General features: G+C 39.4%; 1 protein-coding gene across 3 annotated transcripts in view; it reads left to right on the top strand.

The window, feature by feature from the left end:
• The window catches only part of tpk1 (thiamin pyrophosphokinase 1), a 68,553-nt gene that overhangs the window by 34,790 nt on the left and 10,157 nt on the right, over window positions 1-23,606 (top strand). For all 3 annotated transcript variants that reach the window (XM_071485440.1, XM_071485437.1, XM_071485439.1), the window contains exons 7-8: window positions 7,756-7,902; window positions 12,479-12,587. In XM_071485440.1, the coding sequence (XP_071341541.1) occupies window positions 7,756-7,902; window positions 12,479-12,587 (256 nt within the window). The remainder of the gene's footprint in view (window positions 1-7,755; window positions 7,903-12,478; window positions 12,588-23,606) is intronic.

A 23,606-nucleotide genomic window follows, 5' to 3' on the forward strand; every position in this document is an offset into this window, starting at 1 on the left:
ATTTTCAGCACACTCTGCTTGTGCTTAACAAGTGTGTTGTGCGCCCGCCTATGTAGGCTTATAGTTATTACTCTCTTAATAATGCACCCTTAAAATAAGAGTGAAATACTGTGCCATTGACTTAAGAGCAGGTTTTTGCTGGTCAATCATGCAATCACTTTCCACTGCCTCAAAGTAGCAATGCACCAACAATGTGCCTGACCACACCTCATCTTAAAACCAATGCGGCCAGGGGCACACAGATGGGCAGAAGTGTTTTTGCTATATTTGCTAAAACAACATAGGCGATTGATGGGGAAATGACAACTGTGACAGAGTGACACTAGCAAAGACACTTGCGTTGTGCTTAGCGCCACTTTGCGCTGGGTGTAGGACGGGCCCAGATATTTTAAGAAATGACTGAAGGATTTTTAACCTGTTTTCAAAGATTTACATCTGCTTTAGGAATGAATGAGCTTTGGGCAGATTGCCACGTACAGCAGGGTATGGAAGAAAATTGAGACTAATGTATTTTTGGTTTTGGTTTTGGTTTTGTCATGGCATTCGTTAAGATTAAATTTAAAGAAATGTTCATTTTTTTTGTTCTTGAGGCCTGCAAAAAAAGTCCTGTAAGACCTGCTAATGTATGGAGCACTCTGTAGCAGTTCATGCAGTGCATTTCAGATTTTTTCTTCTGTGTAATTTATATTAAAGCAATCTCTCTCTCTCTCTCTCTCTCTCTCTCGCTCTCTCGCTCTCGCTCTCTCGCTCTCTCGCTCTCTCTCTCTGTGTGTTTCAATTCATTTTTTTCAATTCGGTATGCTTCTATTGGCAGGAATGTCAGATAAACAATATTACATTATAAGTGTCAAGGATAATACAATTAGATAATGAGATGGAGGGGAAAAAGAGAATAATTCATTAAATAGAATGAAATAAATAAATAGATAAAAAGAAAATAGCAAAAAAAAAAAAATGTGTTGTGTGTGTGTGTGTGTGTGTGTGTGTGTGTGTGTGTGTGTGTTTGTGTGTTTGTGTGTTTGTGTATGTACCATATGTGTAATAGACTATATCAAGATAATTATTTGTTGCATTCAGTGTTTGTCACTGTTTTCACTGTCATCTAGTTCTGTCAAGTTTGGGATTCACAAATTTCTGAAAGTATACCACCATGAAATTAATATGTGTGTAACATTTTAAGAGGGGAAGTGCATCTCTGTCTCACCTGGCATGCAGGGAGCACATACTCAGCTGCCAGGCTGTTGGTAGCCAGGACTTCTGACAGTATTGCGTCAGGAGGTCCAGTTGCCGCTGTAGTCCTTGTTGTGTGGGTGAAAGCAACACTAGGTCATCAGCATAGAGCGAGAATTTAACTTTCCTATTGCTAAGGGTAAAGCCAAGTGTTCCAGATTGCTTCAACTGTACTAGTTAGTCATCAATGTAAGTCAAGTAGGTCAAAGAAGATTTCAGCCCTTGTTGATTTGGCCACACCAAGTGCAGTTAAATACTACAGGCCCCAGAATTCTTCTGGTCTATGAGCAACTGTGATCTGATTTTATGCTGCACACATTTTATGCTGAGAAGTTGGAGGTGTGCAGCCTGTCGCCTGCAGCTCTTCATCTAGCAGTTCACTGTTGCTGTGCCTTCTTGTTCCATTACTCTCTGCGATATTTCAATCTGATCCGCTGTCATAACATGCCAAGAATGACCGTTGTTTTGTTTTGCAGACACATTTTTGATGAACAATAGCAGTAAAGCAGCTAAGCTCACTGACAAGCGCATTGCATTCCCTGTGACTACTTCATTATAAAAGTCAACTTGTGTTGACTTGAATTATGTCATAAAGTTTATCCCTTATACCAGGTTGGAACATTTTTAATAGAATAGAAATAGGATCAAAAGCTTTTTTTAAATCAACAAAACATGCAAAAAATTAGACTTTTGTTATTTGGTGTATGTGATGATTAATGAGAGTTTGTATAATGTAAACATGGTTAGATGTGCTGTGATTTGGTAAAAAGCTAATTTGCCCTTTACTAAGGACACTGTGTTCCATAAGGAGGGCCAGCATCCAAGCACTGATATTGCTGCAAAAAAACTTCCCCACGTTACTGGTCTCACAGATGTCCTGGTAATTGTTAGGGTCCCATTTATTTCCTCTCTTACAGATGGGGGAAAGGGCCCCGGGCTCCAGGTCTCAGGGAAGCAACCTGAATGATGAACAAGACTGAATAACTGAAGCTGGGTCTGTCTCAGTTCAGGGCTTCTGTGTTTCAGCATTTCTGTCCTGATGTCATCAGGTCCATGTCCATTGCTAGATTTTAGATTTTTCATGCTGATTTCTAAATAATTTATCGCAATTAGTTAATCAAGCATGTTCTGATTATTTTTGATTGTTCATTCAAGGATTGTGAGTTTTTGTAATTAATTTCTGTTCATGATCAAGATGGTTAGGTGAAATATGCTCATACAGTTTTTCAAAATGATCTTTCCAAATGTTACTATTTTGTAGGGCTAGGTTGTCTTTCTTATTGTTTAGGTTGTTTAATTTCTCCCAGAACTGATTTTGATCAGTATCTTAGTTTCTCCCAGTTTCTGATCATGACATTTTTTCTAATATATAAATATCTGTTTGTATTCTCTCAGTGTTTCAGTTTGGATTCCTGTCTTAATTTCTTTCTGACATTTTTCTGACGGTCCTTATCATAGCAGTAACCTTTGATGATTCGTGATGAATATAATTTATTTTGGTGAAATCCACGTTTAATTGGTTTAGCTGAAACCGCAAAGAGAGGAATATATTATTTAGATCAGTGATTTCAGGTGAAGTTATTACATTTTTTAAGTCTTAAGTTTACCATCAGAATTGCATTTATATGGTTTATGTATTTTATGAAATTTAAATGGCTTGCTTGCAGTTTGTTATTGTCTCAGGGTTGGTTTTGTTTATACATTTATCTGGTGATCTGATAGTGGTGTCTGTGGTCTGACAGTAAATGCACTGATTAGGCAGGGGTCCATGTCAGCGATGGCATAGTTGACTACACTAGTCCCAAGCCTTTCATCCTCCCCCGAAACCTTTCATCTTTCCATTAAGTACATACAGACCTAAGGAGCAACAGAGATGCACTAGCTCTTTCCCCATTAGTTCATAACGTGGTCTTCATTGTGTCTTTGGCTAGAAGTGAAGTGAGGTGTAGAGAAGACTGTCCAAAGGTGTGGCTGTTGTCAGCAGGATCCACTGTGTCAGGTGCACATCCTGTTTTGGCATTTAAATCTACCATCAACTGGACGTTACCGTTGGGCTGGTAATACCAGATTTGTTTTATGGTGACTAACTGGGGGGAGAATAGGCTGCACATATGTACAGATCATTATTACAGTATTATTGTTTAACTTTAGCCAAATATGTGTTGTTGCTGAAAATCTACCATGACAAATGTGTTTCTTTTGGAGGGACGGAAGTAAGATCTCTCTATATCTTGAGGGACAGTGGGTGTCTGTGTTGTCGACACCATATTTCTAAGAATAAGACAATACCGTGACTTTAAGACTAGGCATGAATTCTACCACTACCTTTGTGTAGGTCGGCTGCATCCCAGGGGGTGTCATGGCTTGAACCATGTCAGGCTGTGTTTCTGTACAGTATGCTGCTCCAAATATGTGTTCTTGAGGCCTGGCACCTCTACTTGCCTGATTTATAATGGGTGGGCTTCTGTCGAGTTGGACTCTTGGCTGAACTCTGTTCGGCTAGCGTCTGGTTGGCCGGCGTCTGGTTGGCCGGCGTCTGGTAAGCTGGGCTTCAGTAGGCTGGGCTCTAATAGGCTGGGCTCTGCTGGGGTGTGCTGTGCCAGATGGCAGTCTTCTCTTCCTTGGCCAGTGTGGGGTGTGCTGCTGCCCATGGCTGGGCTGTGGTGGTCCTGTGGTGGGGTGTTGGGAGGCTCTCATATATCAGTGTGAGGTGATGGGTGATGTTGACCTTGTTTCGTGGTGCACACTGTGAGGTGATTGCCTTGTTTATATTGTGGACCAGGTCCCATGAGAAGTCAGTCTGTGGCCGCAGTGTGGAGATGGTGATGTCACCTTTCCTTTTTTAAGTCCATGTTAGGTTGCTCTCTGACTAGTTTGCTTCTGTATTTCTTCTTGCTTCATTGATCATGTTCTCTGGGTAGTGAATCCCAAGACCATCTAGACTCCATTCATTTGGTTTTAGTTGTTTTGGATCAATTTTTCCAACTGAGATAAATTACTGCTGTGTTCTCCACATTCTTTATATACAGGGCTAAACTATTTAGCAATGTCTGGATGTACCAGAGGTCCAGTTTCCTTTAAATTAAAAAGTCCCTACCTATCAGGAATGTCCTACAGTTAATCTTGTTTCTTTCTTTTTCTGGACCCTCTTTTTTTGCTGGCCTTTTTAGTAGTTTTGTCCTGGTTTAGGTCTGAGAGACAGCTGGCAGTTGACAGTTGCTGCTGTTAACAGTCAGCTTGCTTGGCCTCTCCCACAGTTTTATTTACTTTTAGTTTACTGGTTTTTCAGACTGACTTGAAACTCGTCCACTTTGTACCTAAATTTTTCTTGTTCTTAAATGATTTTCTGTAGTAGGAGCCCATGTTTTATTGCTTCTTCTTTCTTGTTGGCACAGTACATTTAGAAAGTGTTCAGACCACTTTAGTTTTTGTTCACATTCTGTTATGTTTCAGCTTTGCACATCTGGATTTGGAGAATTTCTGCTATTTTTCTCTGTAGATGCTCTCAAGCTCTGTCAGACTGGACTGGTTTTGCCAGTGGACAGACATTTTCAGGTCTCTCCAGAGATGTTAGATTGGATTCAAGTCAGGACTCTGGATGGGACACTCAAGGGAATTCACAGAGTTGTCTCTAAGCCAGTCCTATGTTGTCATGGCTGTGTGCTTTGGGTCACTGTCCTGTTGAAGCGTGAGCCTTCGATCAGAGGTCCTGAGTGCTCTGTATTAGGTTTCTCCATGTCCCAGCTACTGAATAACATCCCCACAGCATGATGCTGCCATCACCATAGCTTTGGGATGCTTGGGGACACTTAGAACTGAGGCCTAACTGTTCAGTCTTGGTTTCATCAGACCAGAGAATCTTGTTTCTCACAGTCTGAGAGTCCTTTAGGTGCTTTTTGCACTCTGTGTATTGGTTCTTCCAAACTTTTTTCATTTAAGAATTATGGAGGCCACTGTGCTCTTGGGAACCTTCGATGCTGCAGAAAGTTTTTTGTGTCCCTCCCCAGATCTGTACCTCGACACAATCCTGTCTCTGAGCTCTGCATGCAGTTGCTTCCCTGTCATGGTTTCTGCTCTGATATGCATTGTCAGCTGTGAGACCTTATATAGATAGGTGTGTGCCTTTCCAAATCATGTCCAGTCAATTGAATTCACCACAGGTGGATTCCAGTCAAGGTGTAGAAACATCTACTCAAAGAGGATCAAAATAAATGGAAGGCACCTGAGCTAAATTTCAAGTGTTATAGCATTTTTTCTTAATAATACATTTGCAGAAATTTCTAAAATTCAATTTTTACTTAGTCATGATGGGGTATTGAATGTAATTAGATGTGTGATTTATTTTTTTTTCCTTTCTAAGGCTGCAACATGGACATGTGTGAAAAAACTGGAGGAGTCTGAACATTTTACGAATGCACTGTAGGCCTCTCTCTCTCCCTATCTCATTCTCTTTCACAGAGGGGAGTTCATTTACTAAATGTTGTTGTTTACAGTTTCAGTGATGCCTCTGTATATGGGGGTGTATGCCAGATGTTGAAGTAACCTCAATCTCAGCACTCACTTTTGCTTTAACTCCATCTCCCGAAGCAGGAAGTTAGTTACATTATATTCAGTTCCTATTATGTAAGGAGCTAAGTGACTCTGTAGGACTTTCTTGTTCTGTACTTAAAATGGGTTAATGCATGCACATATACTTACACACAGAAAAAAAGAAATCTGTCACATATCTGTTATTGTAGCAAATGAATTTAGCAAATTTGATCTGACTGATCAGCAGCTGTAGTGCTAAGAGTAGTAACTTCTCAAAATTAGAAACTGTTAAACAGAGAAGGAAATTGTCCATGATTAGCTGCTGTTCCCCTGATTTTAAGCTGAGGACCAAGCAATTATGGTCAACATCAGCAAAGGTAATGCAGAATAATTACCTCCTACATTCTCTTTACTTATTTACAGTGTATGGTTGAAGTGAAAACACTGTGGTGAAGTCAGTGTGACTGATGGTAGGCCTATATGGTTCATTTTCCATGATGGTGTGACTGTCAGTTGTCAGCCTGTGACAGAGCCTCTGCCCTCTAGACTCTGTTGGGTTTTACAGCTGTCAGCACTGGTGCTTGACTGCTTGGGGACTTTGTACAAGGATATAACTGCTGAGGGTGGTAAATATTATATTTAAGTAAACTGCTGGCTCAAAGTTATAAAGAACCTTATTTTAGCTCTGAGGTTTCAGGGAATGGTTTTGGTTTAAGTAATCCACTTATCTCAGTTGATTTGCTATTAACGTGTTCACCTCTTAATTCAAGAGACAGAAGTTTAGCCTCAGTGTAATGGCCTGAATTCATTGTTTGATCTACCTCTGATTGTTTATCTGTCCCCCATTTCTTTCTCTAAGCTCTGTGTTTAAAGCTTAAGTGTACCAATGGATTTTGTTGTTGCAGTTGTTAGTTATTAGTTTTTTCTTTCATAAAATAAAAAGGTTGGTGATATTCTATATGTTATTTTAAACTAGTCCCCTGTATTTCAAGCAATCAATCAGCCTTAATTTGTATAGCACTTTTCATAAACAACAATGTAACACAAAGTGCTTTACAGAGTAAAAGCAATAAAAACAATACCCCTTACCCCTCATTCCCAAACAACATAATTTCCCAGACTCTCTGTGGTGCTCAAGTTCATTTGTTCCAAATTGAGATGTAAAATCACTTTGTTTTTAAAAAAGGTAAAGTTATTTCCTAAAACAGCTGCACACTGCAGGTTTTCATCTGTGGATTTGATGTACTTGCGATTATTAAATGGCATGATAGGATGGTATATGTGGGGTGGACTGAAAATAAACTACAGTGTTCATGGTAGGGTAATAAAGGAACAAGCCCTCCAGTGAAATAGTGTTGCTCATTGATGTGTATTCATAGACAACAATGCACCTCATAGCACAGAGGTTTTGGCTGCACAGACAATACTTGTTTTCATAAAGCTGGAATCCTCACCAGATTTGGCACATAAAACATTTTGATGTGAGGAAAAACTTTTTTCATATGTCATCCTCTTTTCATATAATGAGTTGTCTCTAGTTTCAGTCTGTTTTACACACTTTACACAGGAGTGCTGCAAAACTTTAATGACAGTTCACATATGCATAGCTCTAGTAATGCGTTAAATTCAAATAGCTACAACTGTTTAGTCATGAGTCTGACTCTCTTAATGTTTTGTACAATGCATCCATTTATAAAGCCATAATATTTCCTAATATAGGATTTAAGTTGTTCCTAAAATTAGGGCTGCCATCAGGCAATCCTTCTAATTGTCTGTCAGATTTTGTATTCCCTAAATTCAAATGCACAGAAAAACATTTTTGTTTGTGTCTTTTTCTTCATTCTCTTTTCTGAAGCCAGCAAAAAAGCAAGTCACATTACCATAAGCTGAAAAAGGTGTTTTCTCCTGTCACTTCAGCAGCATCCTGCCAGAAAATCCAAATATATCAAACCATGGCATTTCCTGTGTCTTATTAAACTCTGTTTGTCTTTCCAGGTGGATGCCATAGTGACTCTGGGCGGTCTTGCAGGCAGATTTGACCAGATCATGGCATCTGTCGAGACACTTCACCACGCTCTGTCCATGACACAGCTGCCCGTGTTAATCATACAGGGGACTAGCCTGGCATATCTGCTCAGACCTGTGAGTGTATTATAAACACATGGCAGATAGCCATCACACGTATGCATAGTCATGCCATGAAGTTCTTCACTCTGCAATGATTTTATTCTGTCCATGTTTTTCATTTAATTTTCTCTCCGAGCTACAAAGCCAGCTTTTGCTGTTTTTTGCAGGTGTCGTGAAATACAGCTAAGAAATGAGGTTATAACACTTCTGCTTCAGAATAAATTGGTTGTTGTATATATCCTTGAGTTTTTAAAATGTCAGCCTCCCAGTATTTCACTTTGCATGAACCTAAAAGTGGACTTACTCTGGCTATATCTGTCTTATGAGTAGCATATAAAAACTACACATAAAGGCAGAATCACAGTGTGTTTTTAACACACTAGACTAACATTCTGCTCTCCTGTGTTACCACTTCTAATCACCCCTCTCCCAGTCCTTCTCTTCATTTTCTGTTCTCTCTTAAACATTTTCTTTTCCTTGTTCTGCTCCCACCTTGATTGGAGTGTTGAACACTTTGTTTCTTTGTTAAGTAATCACTTCAAGAACACACACACACATATACACGCACACACTTTGCAGCTCTTATGGTGCCCCAATTTGCTGTTGTGCATGAGTGAGAGTGAGTCTCGTTTGATGCTCCCAAATTGTTTTTCCTCAGTGCCAGCCACTTTCTCATGCTCCTCAGTTGATTGAATTTACAAGTGGGCTGGGTAGCCGCCATTTGGGACACACACTGCTCTTCTTTAACCTTCTTTTTTTTTTCCTGTGTTGTTTATTTGTGAGATCTTCAGGACAAACAGCTAACTGTCACACTTCCTGATGACATTTTGTAATATGTCAAGTACGTAAACTTCTATCTCATACACTCCCTCCCTGCTTCTTGTCATTATTCCAAAGACGCATTGTCATTTGCTGCTTCATACCTCGACACCTCCAATTAATCTTACTTCACTGAGGGTAAATTAAGCTCGTTTGTCAACTCAGCTCCAGTTCGCCAGCAAGTGATGAACGCAGACGCCTGTACATGAAGGTGAACGCAACCTTCGAAAGGCCCGGTGCTATTTGTTTAAGTTACATCTGTAATTGACGTGTTTACAACTTTTGCCAAATATCCTCACCACCCGTATTCCATGCAATCACGGCTTTGTTACGTGGTTAGCTTTGGGATCGGGTGATGCAATCAATACATACAGAGTTGTTCATATTCTACACAATCTAACGTGCACACACAACAAATTAAGATCACAGCTAGGTCACCAGTTAAGTCCATTTTGCAAGCTTAAGTTCATCTGTGACTCAGCAGAGGTGGTGGTTGTACTATCCGGATCATGCGCTCACACTTGTATGTGTGCCTGCTTTCAATTGTCTTGAGCAAACACTTTTTACTAGCAACATATTTTAAGAATTCAAGTGAATCCTTATCTTCCAAAAGGACAGTAATAAACTATAACAATTTAGGAGATGTCACCTTGTCCATTTTTCACAATTTCAAGATATTTTAACAAGGCTATTTGTAAGTTTTCTCTGCCACCAGCACCGAACATGTTTTATTGCTGGGATCGAGTTGTGGTGATTGTTGCTTAATGAGAGCTACGGTCATCGTCACATTTACAAGACGAGGTTATAATACGCCCACTGAGCAGCAATACGTCTTCAGGGAAGTTTGGAGGCTACAGTCAGTGGCTATCGGAAAGGGATGAGACGAGCTAGGCCTAACTGATTAGCTGCTACCTTTAGTGGAAGAAAAGACGTGCTAAAGACAAGAGTTAACATTTGTATTCCTTTCCACTGCTCAAGAAAGCATTTGGTGAATAAAAAAAACAGACACTCTTCAGAGGAATTTCCTTGAGGAAAGTTGAGGCTCTTTTCTTTTGCAGCAGTTTTGGCAGCGCCTTTCCTGATGCACTGTGCTGATTATAATACACAATGTCGGAATTGCAATTACAAATGACAGAAATCCAAAATATACAATTTAACAGAGGCAGCCGCCTTGTTACTCTCTATGCAGGAAAAACATTGCTCAGACATACTCTGATTTAATCAGGGTTGTGCCTGTTTGTTTTAGCTTTTGTTTCCCATATGAGGCGTCATATGGGAAACAAGTGTTATTGTGCTATCTTTGGGAAATATGTAGAAGTCTTGTGTTTTCTGCAGCTGGCTCAGGGCATTGCATAATTCTCATGTCTTTTATTAAATTATGGGTAGGGACACTGCAAGGGTTGCAGGCTTGTTTATTCAGAGTCCCTACATGACAAGAAGATGTTTTAATCTGTCTAGGTCCCAAGGTGATGCTAAATTTACTCAATATGGATATGAAAAGAAAAGAAAAAAAACTTGCACTGAGTTAATCTCTTTTGTTTGTTTTTCCCTTACTGTCTGCTTTATTGAGACTCACTCGGAGGGCCGAGCAAAGCCACATTTCCTTAAGTTGCTATCCCAGCCCCTGAAGATGCTTAAGAAAGCCTATTTCTGTGTTGGACAGAGAATTCACAGCACTGTGTCAGCCAAGTCCATGCTATAAATCACTCGATGAGCACACACACTCTAGGTCAAATCTACAAGCTTGTTTACCTGATGCCCTTTTGAGGAGTGAAATTTGTCAAAGTAAGGGCTGATTTAAATGATAAAGTGTTATATGGGAGGCATGTTTGTGCTGGAGTAAGTTAGCAACCATGTGGCATTCAAATATGAAACATGAACATGCAGTGAATACTGAACGTGTCTCCCACTAAGATCTTAGTAGGAGATGGAGAACATGGTTCACCACTATTTTGGCCTAGTTTTATGTTTCTTATTCTTAATTCTCCATTATTACAATGCACAGAAGCCTGTTTGCATATCGCACCATCAACAAACTTATTTACTTTGATTGCTAGCTTTGATAAAATGTCTGCATTTGTCTTCTTAATGCAGTTTTATTAAGTATTTTTCAAAATAAAAATCATTTAAATTGAAACTCAAATCTGGCATTAAATTGCTGTAGAGTTCACACTATGGAAATAATGACCACATTAAACCAAAAACAATATCACAATATTTGCTGGAACAGAATAAGCATAGTTTACTCTGTCTCATACTCAAAATACTGCATTTGATTTGTCTCATTTTAAAATTTAAACTTTCCACCTTGAGCTTTATTTTATTCTTCTTCCCCATGTTTCAGTTTAACAGTTGCTTCTGCAGTTAATCCACCAGCTAGCCTCACAACCACGAAAATGTACATTCTTACCCAGATTCGAGTCTCTCAGCACCACCTCCTCCCAATCTGTATATGTATTTGTTCATGTGCAGGAGCACATGTATTTACTCTTCCTCTTACGCTCTCTCACTCCGACACACTTATACAAAGGAACTGTGTTTATGTATAGAAAACAACCTCAGGGATGTTTCCTGAACACCAAAAGCTCCAAAGCTTAGAATTTTCCCATCATTACTTCCCTCTGGCTCCGCAGCTCTAAGAAGTCAAGCAAGGAAAACTCTGCTTTAAACATGTCACACCTTCAAGATTTCAAACTCTTAACTGACTGTCTCTGTCTTTGCAGCCTTTTTCTGTGTCCGTATGATCTTTTCAGATGACTGATCTAAGCTCTAGCTGTCAACACTTTTTGTCTTTGTATTAATGCTCGGGTGTATAGCACTTTGAGCATACCTAGTACTGCTAGCCTGCAGACATTCAAAGTGTTGACGATACATAATTATAAGATTTCAAGCATTTTTGACTTCCAGCGTTCCCTTTACTGAATACGCATGTATTTGCTGTAATGAGACTGAGTTTCTTAGTATTTTTTATACACTGTGAATGAGAGAAAGTTTGTTTTGACCTTTTTGCATTCCGGCATCAGGCTTTATTACAACCAGTGCATTCAAAGCGAAGTCATTATTCAACCTGAAGAGTCTGACACTACCTTGCACCTACACTATGTGATGCTCTTCCTTTTTTCTCCCAGCCCTAGTTTCTAAAAAGAATACCGTGACATTTCGAAATTTTGTTCTTGTTTATTTTCTTTGTAGGGCACTTCATAAAAAGACTTCATTGTAGCTCAAATACATTTCTTCATCTGTCCCCCAGATGCCTTGAAAAAAAGTCAACCCTGTCAACCATCCTCACCATCACTGATAAATAATGTTTCCTTTGAGTTAATAAAATAAGCTATATAATGCAGTGCCCCTTGACTTCAAGTGACATATTCATTTCTTAATAGTACAACCCGTATAACCAGCTTCGCAAGTGACAAGCTGATTGTCAGGATGTTTATGTGGTGTCAGTACAAAAATCTTTTGACTCCCTATGGCAGACAGTAGAGTATAATTCAAAATGGCAATGTATCCTTTTAAGTGTGGGTATGTTCTGAAAATGGGTTACAGCTTTGACAAGTACAGTAATTTATTTTAATGAGCTTTCTTCCCTGGGTGGAGAAGCTAAGTTTCTCATTTGGGGCTGAATAGGTTTAAGAAGTCTTTCTCCACATTTATTTTGTCTTTTAATTCTTTCCACTGTCCTTGTTTCTACCTGCCATTGACTCTGTCACATACACACAAACATACAGACAAATGCTCATTAATTTTTTCTCTGGTGTTATGGTGTCAACAGGGCAGCCACAAACTGGAAGTGAACACAGGCCTGGAGGGGGACTGGTGCAGTCTCATTCCAGTAGGCGGACCCTGCCAAACAGTCACCACTGGACTCAAGTGGAACCTGAGTGAGTCCCGCCTTTTTTCATTTCTAGCATTTAAATGATGCCAGAGCAGAAATTAGACTCCAACTTTGTTTGTAGGATCAGTAGAATCTCTACCTTTCAGAAGCAACAAATACAAATTGAGTATGAAAGTTCACACTCAGTCTTGACGACATGGTAAAGAATGAACTTTTTATCAAATGTTTAAGAAATTTAAAGAAGAAAAATAGTACGGGTATCCAGCAAAGGTCCAGGAAAAATTGATTTGTGAGAAGAAAGGAAAAAAAAACTTCACTGTCATTTATTTTGCTGGTGAAAATAAATGTCCAAAATAACCAAGGTACGTGTTGAGATTGGTGGTGCTAAGTAGCCTGAAGATGAGTGTTTTGTATCGACAGTGAGGGAGAAAAATGTATTGATGTTCAAGCAGAGGTTGGAGCTCTGCTGATACACAGGGGGAGTTTAACATCAAGTGCTGAGGAAGGAGCTACTCCCTTCCCTACACAGAACCGTTTGCTGCCAATAGCGCAAACTTTAATTCACAGTGGAAACAACTTCTACAGAATTTTGCATAATGAGTTAATGTAAAGTACAGATGCTTAATTCCCTTTAGTCAAATGAGGCTGCATTTTTAATAAATGTCATACCCTGTATATTGAAGACACATACATGCCACAATCAGCTTTTTATGTTCTTGAACGTTGAAAATTCAATCAGACACCCATCTGAGGACCCCTGTGGTCTTACCCCACTCTAAGCCTTATGGCCAGCTGTGTTCTTAATGAGTTGGCACAGACCAAACTGCCGCCCATATGAGGGAGACTGGGACCTTCTGTTGGTGGGGTTGCATAATGCGTCTGCTTCTTAGTGGGTGTCCACTCGTAGCGTCTCTATGTGCACCTGTATGTTTCTGGGAGTCTATACACTTGAGCGAGCACGCTTGTGTGTCCGTGCTTGTTTAAACATGTCTGTATGCCTGTTTGAATATGCCACTGTGTGTGTGCTTCCACTCCTGTTTATTAACCCGTTTTTGTGTGCGTATTTTTTGATCAGCTGCAATGTGTTGTATATTTACTCAGCACACCTGTGAGATGGCCCTGTGAATGGTAATGAGAGGGACTTTTATACATGAGAGTCGTATGCAGATTAGCCAGTGATAACAAGATGCGTAATTAATCACATGCATATTTAGAAAGCTGGAAGTAATGATTTCCCTCTGGGGTTGGGTGGAAGGACCAGAATATGAAACAAAAAATTAGGAACATCAGTTCTTTTCTCAAATGTTTGACTGCTGCATCCATTGCAACACTGCATCTTGTGTCATGTACCCTTATTCCTTGTGCATTTGTTTTCTCTGTATAAATTTGTGTCTGTGCAAGGTTTTTAACACAACTTGCTCAGAGAAGCCAAAATCAACAGTGTGCCACTCTCGGGTGACGCTAAGACTCTTTAGAAGTCCGTTGAAATGATCCCCCACACTTGGGTTCAAAGCATTTCTATGATGAAAAATGTATGATCTTTATATATAAAAAAAGAATTTTGGGCTGTCAGCCATTACAGCCTTGCTGACCCAAAGGAGGCTTTTTGCTTGAATCCAGACCTTGTTTTAACTCTTGCTTTAAAGAATAAAATTCTGCAATGATTCATGTTGTTTTGATCCAGAGTGTAAATTCGGGATGAGTAGACAGTTATTGAGCAAACTTTTTTGTGCGCAGGATGAGATGAAATACCCTCAGTCCAAGTTAATTATATCATGTGTTCCCTTTTTTAGGGTAGTTTATCAATAATTTATAATGTGAAATTAGATCAGACACAGTGCACATGTCTGCTCACAGAGCTGAGCTCAGGTTTTCAGTGAGAGCATACAGGTTTTGTCTTGTTGATTTCTTTGTGAAAGTTTGGCCTCAGTTTCTATTATCTATATTTTCTCTAGAACCGCACACTGCTGTGACATTTCAGACAGAATAGACCAAATAAGATTGAAACCTGTAATTTTTGCTCATAAGCAAAGCATTGCGGTAATAATCACTTATAATTAAAAATATATATATTTTAATATCAAAACAAGACATCTTAATTTTCAGTTTTTATGTTTCAGATTATAACATCCCACAGTGCACACAAGTAGGGTGAGAAAAAGGACCTTAAAATAAAATATTGATTCCGTATGTGGTAATATTTACTGAGATATTTAAAATGATGTGATTGAAAAGTTAAATAAATTTTCATCACATTGACTCAAATGGTTAAAGAGAGTCTAAAAGGTTCAAAAACATGTTACTGTATATATACATATTCGCAGGTATTAATGTTCTCAACAAATTGAAATACATCCAAGGCCACACAGTAGAACCACCTACTCAACTGACGTCCTCTGTCACAGTCTCATTATTCCCACCATAATGAACCGAAAATATTTTACTATTTGAAATGCGTAAAACCATATTACAATGTGGAGCTGTGTGCAGCGTCCTTGACCCGCTCTATCTCTCTGTCTCTCTCTGTCTCTCTCTCTCTCTCTCTCTCTCTCTCTCTCTCATAGTTGGAGTGGGTAAAAACAACAACACATACATGTTTATTTGCATATAGAGTGGAGAAGTGGTCGCTTGAGACACATGTGGAGACACATTCTAATGACAGGTGTGAACCAACGTACTTAGAGCTGTCCACTTGTGATCAGATCACCCGAGACGCATCTTAATGCCAGGTCTGAGCAGGGCCTTTGAGACATGAAGGCGAGGCGGGGACACCACAGTGTGAACTGCTCTGAAGGTGGAACACATGTGTTGATGTCCTGTGGTACCAGGAGAAAGGAGATACTGCTGGCAGCACAGTCAACTCCTGAAGGTCATGGCAGACGCAATCTGCTCAGAAACAGAAATTTGTATACGTCAGTTGAGGCATGTGTTTGACATATGCTTAAATCTGGGATCTTAAAGGAAAGCAAGACGCTTGCCAATAGAGTAGAAACTGACATTGGGAGATATTAACTAACCTAATTTTGCTCATGTTGGAGTGATCGAGTTTCACTTGATTAGGCTTCCACTATAAACTACACCACCCTGACCACACTACAGTTTCTTCTCATGTTATTTCTACATCTTAAAAACAAAGGAGTATGAAAACAGATGGCTTGATGATTTAACATGACTTTTTTAGCAGATGGTATGTTCCAGACTTGTACTGTAGCTGTGTGGGAGCTATAATTGTATCTGAAATTTGGAACTCCCAAATTTACCATTGTCATGGTACATATATATAAAACCGTTGTGATAGCAATTGTCAGCCAGCACAGCAGTAAAGGCTGAATGCACGGGCTTTGCATAGAAAACTCTTCAGAGCCTTCAGCCTGTTGAAGTGTGAGGGAGAGAGGAGACAGGAAGGAGACAGATCTGCAACATCACAGAGGCACTGGAGAAAGCCTGTGGATGGCTGTGGTGTTTTTCTTGAGACTTGTCCAATGAAAGGACAGCACTGTTTTAATGACACTGAAGGAGGGGACTGTACCACTAAATAATGAAGTTACTGCAGTGTAGTGAAGGTAACAATGTAGGAGGAGAGCATATAATTTAATAATTAAGTAACTGCAATGTGCTGTGGATGTCGTGTATAATAACGTGAATGAAATGTGGTGATCAGTGCGTTGGCTCAAGAGATGGAAAGACCTCTTAGTTACCTAGCTGCAATACTTTGCATTCTCTCTCTCTCTCTCTCTCTTAAACTCCCAATTTCTCTTCCCTCTCATCATCAGATGCTGTGACAGCTGAGCTACTGTACTTATCACCATCTGCTTGTTGCTTTTATTTTCAAGCACCAGTGCTAAAATCCCCCTGTCATTGTAACTGTCATTGAAAAGTGTCATTCTGTGTATGTGTTTATTCGTGTTTGAACTTGCATTCAGACGTGTATATTTTAAGATGGGTGTGGACAGTAGCTCAGGGCAGTATTCCTTTATGATATAATTTCCTATGAAAGATTTTATAAAAGTACGTGGAGTCTCTTTGTCTTGTGTATGGTGAGCATTAATAAGATTAATTAATAAGAAGACAGAAGTACTGTCAACTTAAATGTACTTTTGTGTGATAATTGGTAATAATTTATTATAAATACATACAGTATATAGTATATGTTCATATTCTTATTATTTGCATTAAGTTTATTAGGAAGGTCAAGTGAGAAAAGGTATTTTGCTAATTTCACAGATTGCTTTCTAGAAAATTTGTTGGATATAAACATCTTTAATCAGAAGCCCTGGGGCTGAACATGTCCTACAGTGTTACTTACTTTTCTCCTGGTGTTAATTCTTCTATCAGAGCCACTGTTGAAATAATAAAATAAAGCCTATTAAAGTTGGCATAATGTCCAGTCACACAGCACTAATTCAGTACAACATCACATTCATGTTATATTCAGCTGCTCTGATACTCTTTTTTGATGGAAATGCTGTTCTCTTTACATTTTCTCCAGCTGCTTCTTTTCTGTTGGTATTAAGCTTCTGTCAGTGAAACTACTTGTAAATGTTTCACAATGAAAGCTTAACAGGAGAAGAACAGTATCAAATAAAGGACTGATTTCATCTGCAGTTGAGATTAAAAAAAAAAATAGATAAATCAAAGCTATTTGAGAATTCCTTGTATGTATATTCACTATACATAGCAATTTAAGTTACCACCAGCCTACCCCTGTAGAAAATAGCACAGTTGGTCATGTCCTTAAATTGCTAGCCAACTGTGTAGGTGCTGAGTCTTAATTCAGATAATCCGATAAAGGCGTAATCAAATTGATCGGAGTGTGCAGCATGCAAAATGGTCTGGTGAGGTGAAGTGTTAGGAGGATGTGGTAGAAATAGAGACGAATGGAGAGGCGACAGGGTGGGAGTAGCTGAATCGGAAAAAAAATAAAATGAAGAGAGAAAAGAAGGATTTTAGTGAAAGAAGTGAGCACAGGGTGATAAAAAAGGTTTAGATGTGATGACGTATAAGAGGGAGAGAAAGAGACTTGATGGCAGGCATCTCGTTTATTTGACGTTTGAGGATGCTGACACGCTGCAGGAAATGGGGGATTGCGGAAGCTTTTATAGGGAGCTTGTATGCATGCACACGCACACAGGCGCCCACAATCTCAACTGTAATGCTGTCAATTTGCAATAAAGCATTCTTTGCTGTCCCTTTTTGCACAAGAAGTTCTTGTTCCCTGATTCCCTCATTTATTCCTCCTCCTCTGTGCTCATTACTTACATTAATTCAATTATTTGATATCAGGTTACAGAAGATATCACAGGTGCAGTTTGCAGGAGAGTGAGTTTGAACAGCAGACGAGCGGAAGAGATTCTGTTCCTTGCTCTAGGATGCGTCAACACAGCAGACACTTGCCAATACACTTGGCTAAAAAAACCTGCTTCATCCTGTGGATCTATTTCTCTTAGTTTCAATTTTTCCCAAACTTCCATTAGTTACTATGCTCAGTCTCTTTGCTGGGAGACAAACTTCTGACCTGTCATCACAGTCTAAACCTGTTGTACATTTGTATGTTTTGTTTGGGTAAATTCATGCTAACCAAATAGGATCTGCAACCCTGCTTGACCTTGGTTTATTGTAGGTCTTATATGAATATGATAAAATACAAACAATAAATTATATTTGAAAATGATTTTCTTTGTAGTGCGAGTGAATAACAAAAGAAAATTCTGTAAAGATGCCTTACCTTACCTGCACCATCATGCTGACAGCTTTTTATACATATGGCAGTCTTGTGCTGGCGTTAGGGTTGTGCAGATGAACGGTGATCTTGGTGATCGCAGATGATCAGTGATTGTTGATAGCTTATAACTTTACCAATGTCAAGATGATATTTGGCTTCCTTTGCCATGAATTTATTCACTTCTTGTTTTTGTTCCTTGTTCTTGTTCTTGTTCTTCTTCTTCTTCTTCTTCTTCTTCTTCTTCTTCTTCTCATACTTATTATTATTATTATTATTATTATTAAATTTGAGTCATTTATTATTTCTTTTAACACAGCCATAAAATGTATTTATCATCCTACTGCCATTAGTCAGGGTATCTGAGTAAGAATGAAAGAGAGAAAGTGGAGCAAAACTCGACACTCTCTCCCGCTCTTTGGTTCTCTCTTGCTCATAGTGTAGAGTAACAACACCCCCCAGACCCCCTGCGATCATATCGGCAATTTCACAGGGTGACAATAGGACGATCTGACTATGAATAAGATCGTACAACCCTGCCAAGCGTCCACCTTCTTTCAAATGAGATGATTGAGACAAATGAGACGATTACTTGTGGTCAAGGATGGTTTCTCTTTGATGCTGCTCCTCCTGCCCTGGTCTCACTGCAGCAGCAGTTTTCCTGTGGCCCATAACGTCTGCCTGATATGCTTCAGGGCTTCTGTTTCTGGCTCCGTCGAATCTGCTGTGGTTTGTAGCTCTACCCGGCCCTCCCATAATAATGTTAACCTGGAGATAGGAACTGAAGCGCTCTACACTCTTCTGTTGATGGCTGCCTTTCTGCAGTGCACGTGATTGTTCTTTTCTGATTTTTTTAAACAGGAAATATGCAAATTGTAGTTCAGACAGGAGCATGAAGTGCACACTTTTGATTAGCGGTAAAATAGCACACCTGTTGGCTCTGCAACTGATGGTTCAGGGAATGTGTATCTTTCTGATGTTTTATGAATTCAACTGTCAAACTTTCATTCAATAATTGAATAGTTCCTCAAATTCAATATTCTTCTTGTATTCATGTCTCCTTTAAACGTATTCTTCCTTTGTTCATTTTAGCTCTCCTAATCTGCTGTGCTGCAATCATCTACATTTTCATCAGTAGTCTCTACTTTTGTTTGTTCAAATTGTCCTTATTCTAAATGTCAAGCAGTGCATCTGTTGTTCCTTGGACCAAATAATACAGCAACCATCTGTGGGAGCCATTCTGGTGTTTGTTATTATTCATGTTCTTATTCCACCTGTATAGAATTCAGCCTTAAGATTTATAACTGTAGTTGCAAATTATAATGTGCAAATTATAAGTTCACATTAAACATTTCAGTTAGACCTCAAAATGAAACACACACACAGAGTACGGATTTATTTACCTCAGAGAGATTTGATTTGATTTGGTTTGATCATATATGCACACAAAAATCAGTCAGTAATGGTCACCATAATGCCTGTTTTCCACTGGTCGAACAACCCGCTAGGACTCGCTAACATTGGGCTTCTGTTGGCAATGAAAAAGTGTACAACTGGTATTCACACCTGGGTCAAATGACTCTGGAGTTAACACATTGATGTAAGCACAACCTGGATGAACCCACCATTTTCTTTGTAGACACACCTGTCACCTGCCCAGCACCGTGCTGTTAAACTAGAAACACAGTGGCTACAATGCGCTCAAGGATGAAAGAGTGAGCTGCAGCCCTAAAATCAGTTTTAAAAACACACATCATCGATTGAAGTGTCTTACACCAAGGCTCCAACACTTTTCCAGGAACACCATACCACTTATCCTTGTAGGGTTGCAGGGGGCTGGAGTCGGTCTCAGCTGACATGGGCCAGGTGTGGGATGCACTTAGCCAGTCTATCACAGGGCTGACGTATAGAGACAACAACAAACCATTCACTCTCACATTCACACCTACGGGCAATTTAGAATCACCAGTTAACCTAACCTGCATGTCTTCTGCATGATCATGGGAGGAAGCTGAAGTACCCGGAGGAAACCCACACAGGCACAGGGAGAACACACAGGCTCCACACAGAACCTTCTTGTTGTGAGGCAACAGTGCTAACAACTGCACCACTGTGCCACCCATAATTATGCTTTGGATTTTAAATATGAGCCTTATTTTGTTCCAAAGTACATTGCAAAGTCTTGCAATTAGTTGCACTTTAAATATCTGTTGCATCAGCAATGATATACTCAGAGTAAGACCATTTTTCTTGTGTCATTTACTGAGCTCATACTGGTTTGCTAATACCAACAATTATGTAAAATAAGGATGAGGTCTTTGCACTCTTGATTGGTCATGCCCAGGTATATAAACCCAGAACAAGCTGTTGTTGGTCAGGTTCTGATTATTCATTGGTGTTGCCTACACTTTAAGACCCCTGCCAATTTATTTGCATTAAGTAGCACTAACCTCTACTTTTCCCTGCTCATTTTCTTTGCTGTTGTGCATTCCATTGCCCTTACTCTACCCACCTCTACCCTGCAGAAAATAAGTGGCGCTGGACCACCCACAGCAAATAACCACTGTAATATTAATCTGACATAAAAGGATGTCATTGAGTCTCCACAGCCTTGAAAGCAGCAGAAGAATCACCCACAGGAAACCACTGACATGTTCAGCTCTAGTGTGTGTGTGTGTGTGTGTGTGAGAGAGAATGTTTTACCACATTAATGCCTACAGTTATTTGAAGGTTGGGGTATGCATTGCACTCTCCCTAGCATTACGGACTTATTTACACTGATGATAATGTTTAGCCGTGTTTAGCATTAAATGTTACAGAGCTGCAGATATATTCAGCTCGGTAAACCTCGTACACACTGATATCTCATATTGATGTTAATACATACTGTAATTGGGATGTTAATGACCTGTATCATTTTCTGCATTTTTCATCCCTGTTTACTTAACATGAGAAACAACCCATGAAGCCAAGGTCATTGTGTTCCTTAACACAACACATCTACACATTGTTACTTCCTTTTTTCCCTTCAACCCTGTGCATCATGAGAACAAGACACATGCATCAATACATGCAATAAGCATGCAGCAAAGATCCGCTACAACCCCCGACGAACAATTAATGACACCTTATCCTTGTGCCAAATACACACGGACAAAGGCTCATTCAAAGCATACCAGTCAAGAGTTATATATTTCATATACCAAAACTAACTATTATTAACATTTTGAACTTCCTAATAAGTTACCAAATGTATCTGTTAGAGGTGTGTCCAATATTCACTCTTTGAAAGTTTTGAGCTAACGTCATCCCTTGACATGATTAGAAACTGAGCCGTCATGCTAAGGTCAGATGTCAGGGAAAGCAGTGGGTGTGGGTGCATGATGGAGAGGTAGAGGTCCAATGTGGCTTCTGTTGCCCTTGATAATGCTGCAGATCAAAAACATGGATCTATGGAGAATATTTAACCTGATTCTGTCAAGTCCAGTAATTTTTATTGGGGAGTTGGACTTTTAAATTCTCAAATATCTTAAAAGCCAGACTGTTCGAAGGTTCACTCTTGGCTTAATTTTTTATTTTCTCCCTTTTCCTTGGGCTTTTATGGATATTGCTTTTGTAAAGTTGTTCAGTGCATTTACATTAGTTATATGAAGGCTACTTTTGAGAGATAAAACTTTCCTTGGCACTCATTAAAAGGATTTGTATAAACCTTAAAAGAACTCAAGCTAACAGACACCTGCACACAGACAGTGAATGAAAGTTATGAAAAAGGGGGTGACTGAAGCTTTTATCAGGCACACTGTGCTCAGTTTAAATGGCCGACACATTAAGTCTGTTGCCTCTGGCTTTTGAGAGCAGCTGTCTTCCATAATTTATATGGCCTATGTATGTTTAAAGTGAAAAATACATATTTGACAGTGTTATGATCTTTGACAACCCTATCAGTCTAACAGCTGTCTCCTTGGACTTTGTATTTTGTGATGTTACATGTTGGAGTATGCATCCAGATAATACTTCATCACAGTACTACTTGAAGATGTGGCAATATACAGTCTAAATCAGCCTGTGTTTTGATACCTTTTAAGCTTTTTTACAGACTTAATGGTTGTGTTTGTAATTCAAGACTTTCTATTTTAGCAGTATTTTATATAAAATTCTTTATATAGTTTTGATTGTAACCTGTATTTGGAGCTCAGAGGCCTCAGCTGATGAATGTTTTGGGCTCGGAACTAAGGCTTCATCTAAACTCTAGCGCACAGAAACATCTTTCCAGTGGTTTTGTACATAGATTGTGGAGCTCACTCAAAACTATGGCAGCCACAGTTTAAATGGCTATTACATGCCTCAGGCTTTATGCTTTGTGTTTAAACACCCATTTCCCGTTATGCTTCTCACTGGCAGCCATCTATTACGTCCCTTAAGAAGTAAATTGGGGTCAAGAGCTATTGCCAACAGATGAAATTCCTCCAAGTGTGGATTTTGAGGACTTTTAAATAACCGCTAAACTTTATTCCAGTAAAAAGCAAAGCCCTTATGGACGATTATGAAAAGGAAGGTCAGTGAGACAATAGGTCTCCATCTATGACTGACAGAACTACTATCCTATACGTGTGTGCCCAAGTGTGTGTGTTATGTTTGGCGTGTGAAAAACCTCCTTAGTCATTTCTTTGTGACTCAGCCCTCTCCCATCTAACAGCTTAATATTAAAAAGCCTTCATCCCACAGCAGCGCAGGCTGAGTTATGGCTTTTGGCACAGTGCGTGCGATTGTGTGTGTTAAAACCTGCTTCATCATGGTGTTTTTGGCTTAGCAGGGATCATAATGAACAACAAATTTGAATAGCTGTCATCCACTAACCAACTCTTCCCTGCATAGTGTGTGTATACGGTTGGGTGTGTGTGTGTGTGTTGGGGAAGGGGTCAGGGGGAAATTTGGTTGAGTATGAATGTATCTTTTCTTTTAAATGCTTGTGTTTTATATTAGTGGTTATGAATGTGTGTGTGTGTGTGTACGCTAGTTTCATTGTGCTCTTGTTTGTGCTTCAAAGTGTGTTACTTTATGTATGCGTGTGTATGTGAGTGTGTGTTATGCATGTGATAGAGAGTGAGAGAAACTTCTGTGAACCATGAACAATGGCTGTCAGCCCACTGATGACAGGCTGAGGAGGCTTTCCTCTGTAAGGTTTCCACTCAGCTTGATATGCAAATAAGCAGCTAGTACTCCACAACACTGGCTCCACCAGGTTCTTTATAACTTCAGCATCATCAGGATAATACAGGCATTAACAACCACAAGACTCTCATACACACACATACACACATCTTGGAGTTACAGTCATTAAGTCCT

This window comes from Trachinotus anak, unplaced genomic scaffold, assembly GCF_046630095.1.
Source record: "Trachinotus anak isolate AG129_WGS33_773 ecotype Australia unplaced genomic scaffold, CSIRO_AGI_Tana_v1 ptg000009l, whole genome shotgun sequence".
NCBI classification, from domain to species: domain Eukaryota; kingdom Metazoa; phylum Chordata; class Actinopteri; order Carangiformes; family Carangidae; genus Trachinotus; species Trachinotus anak.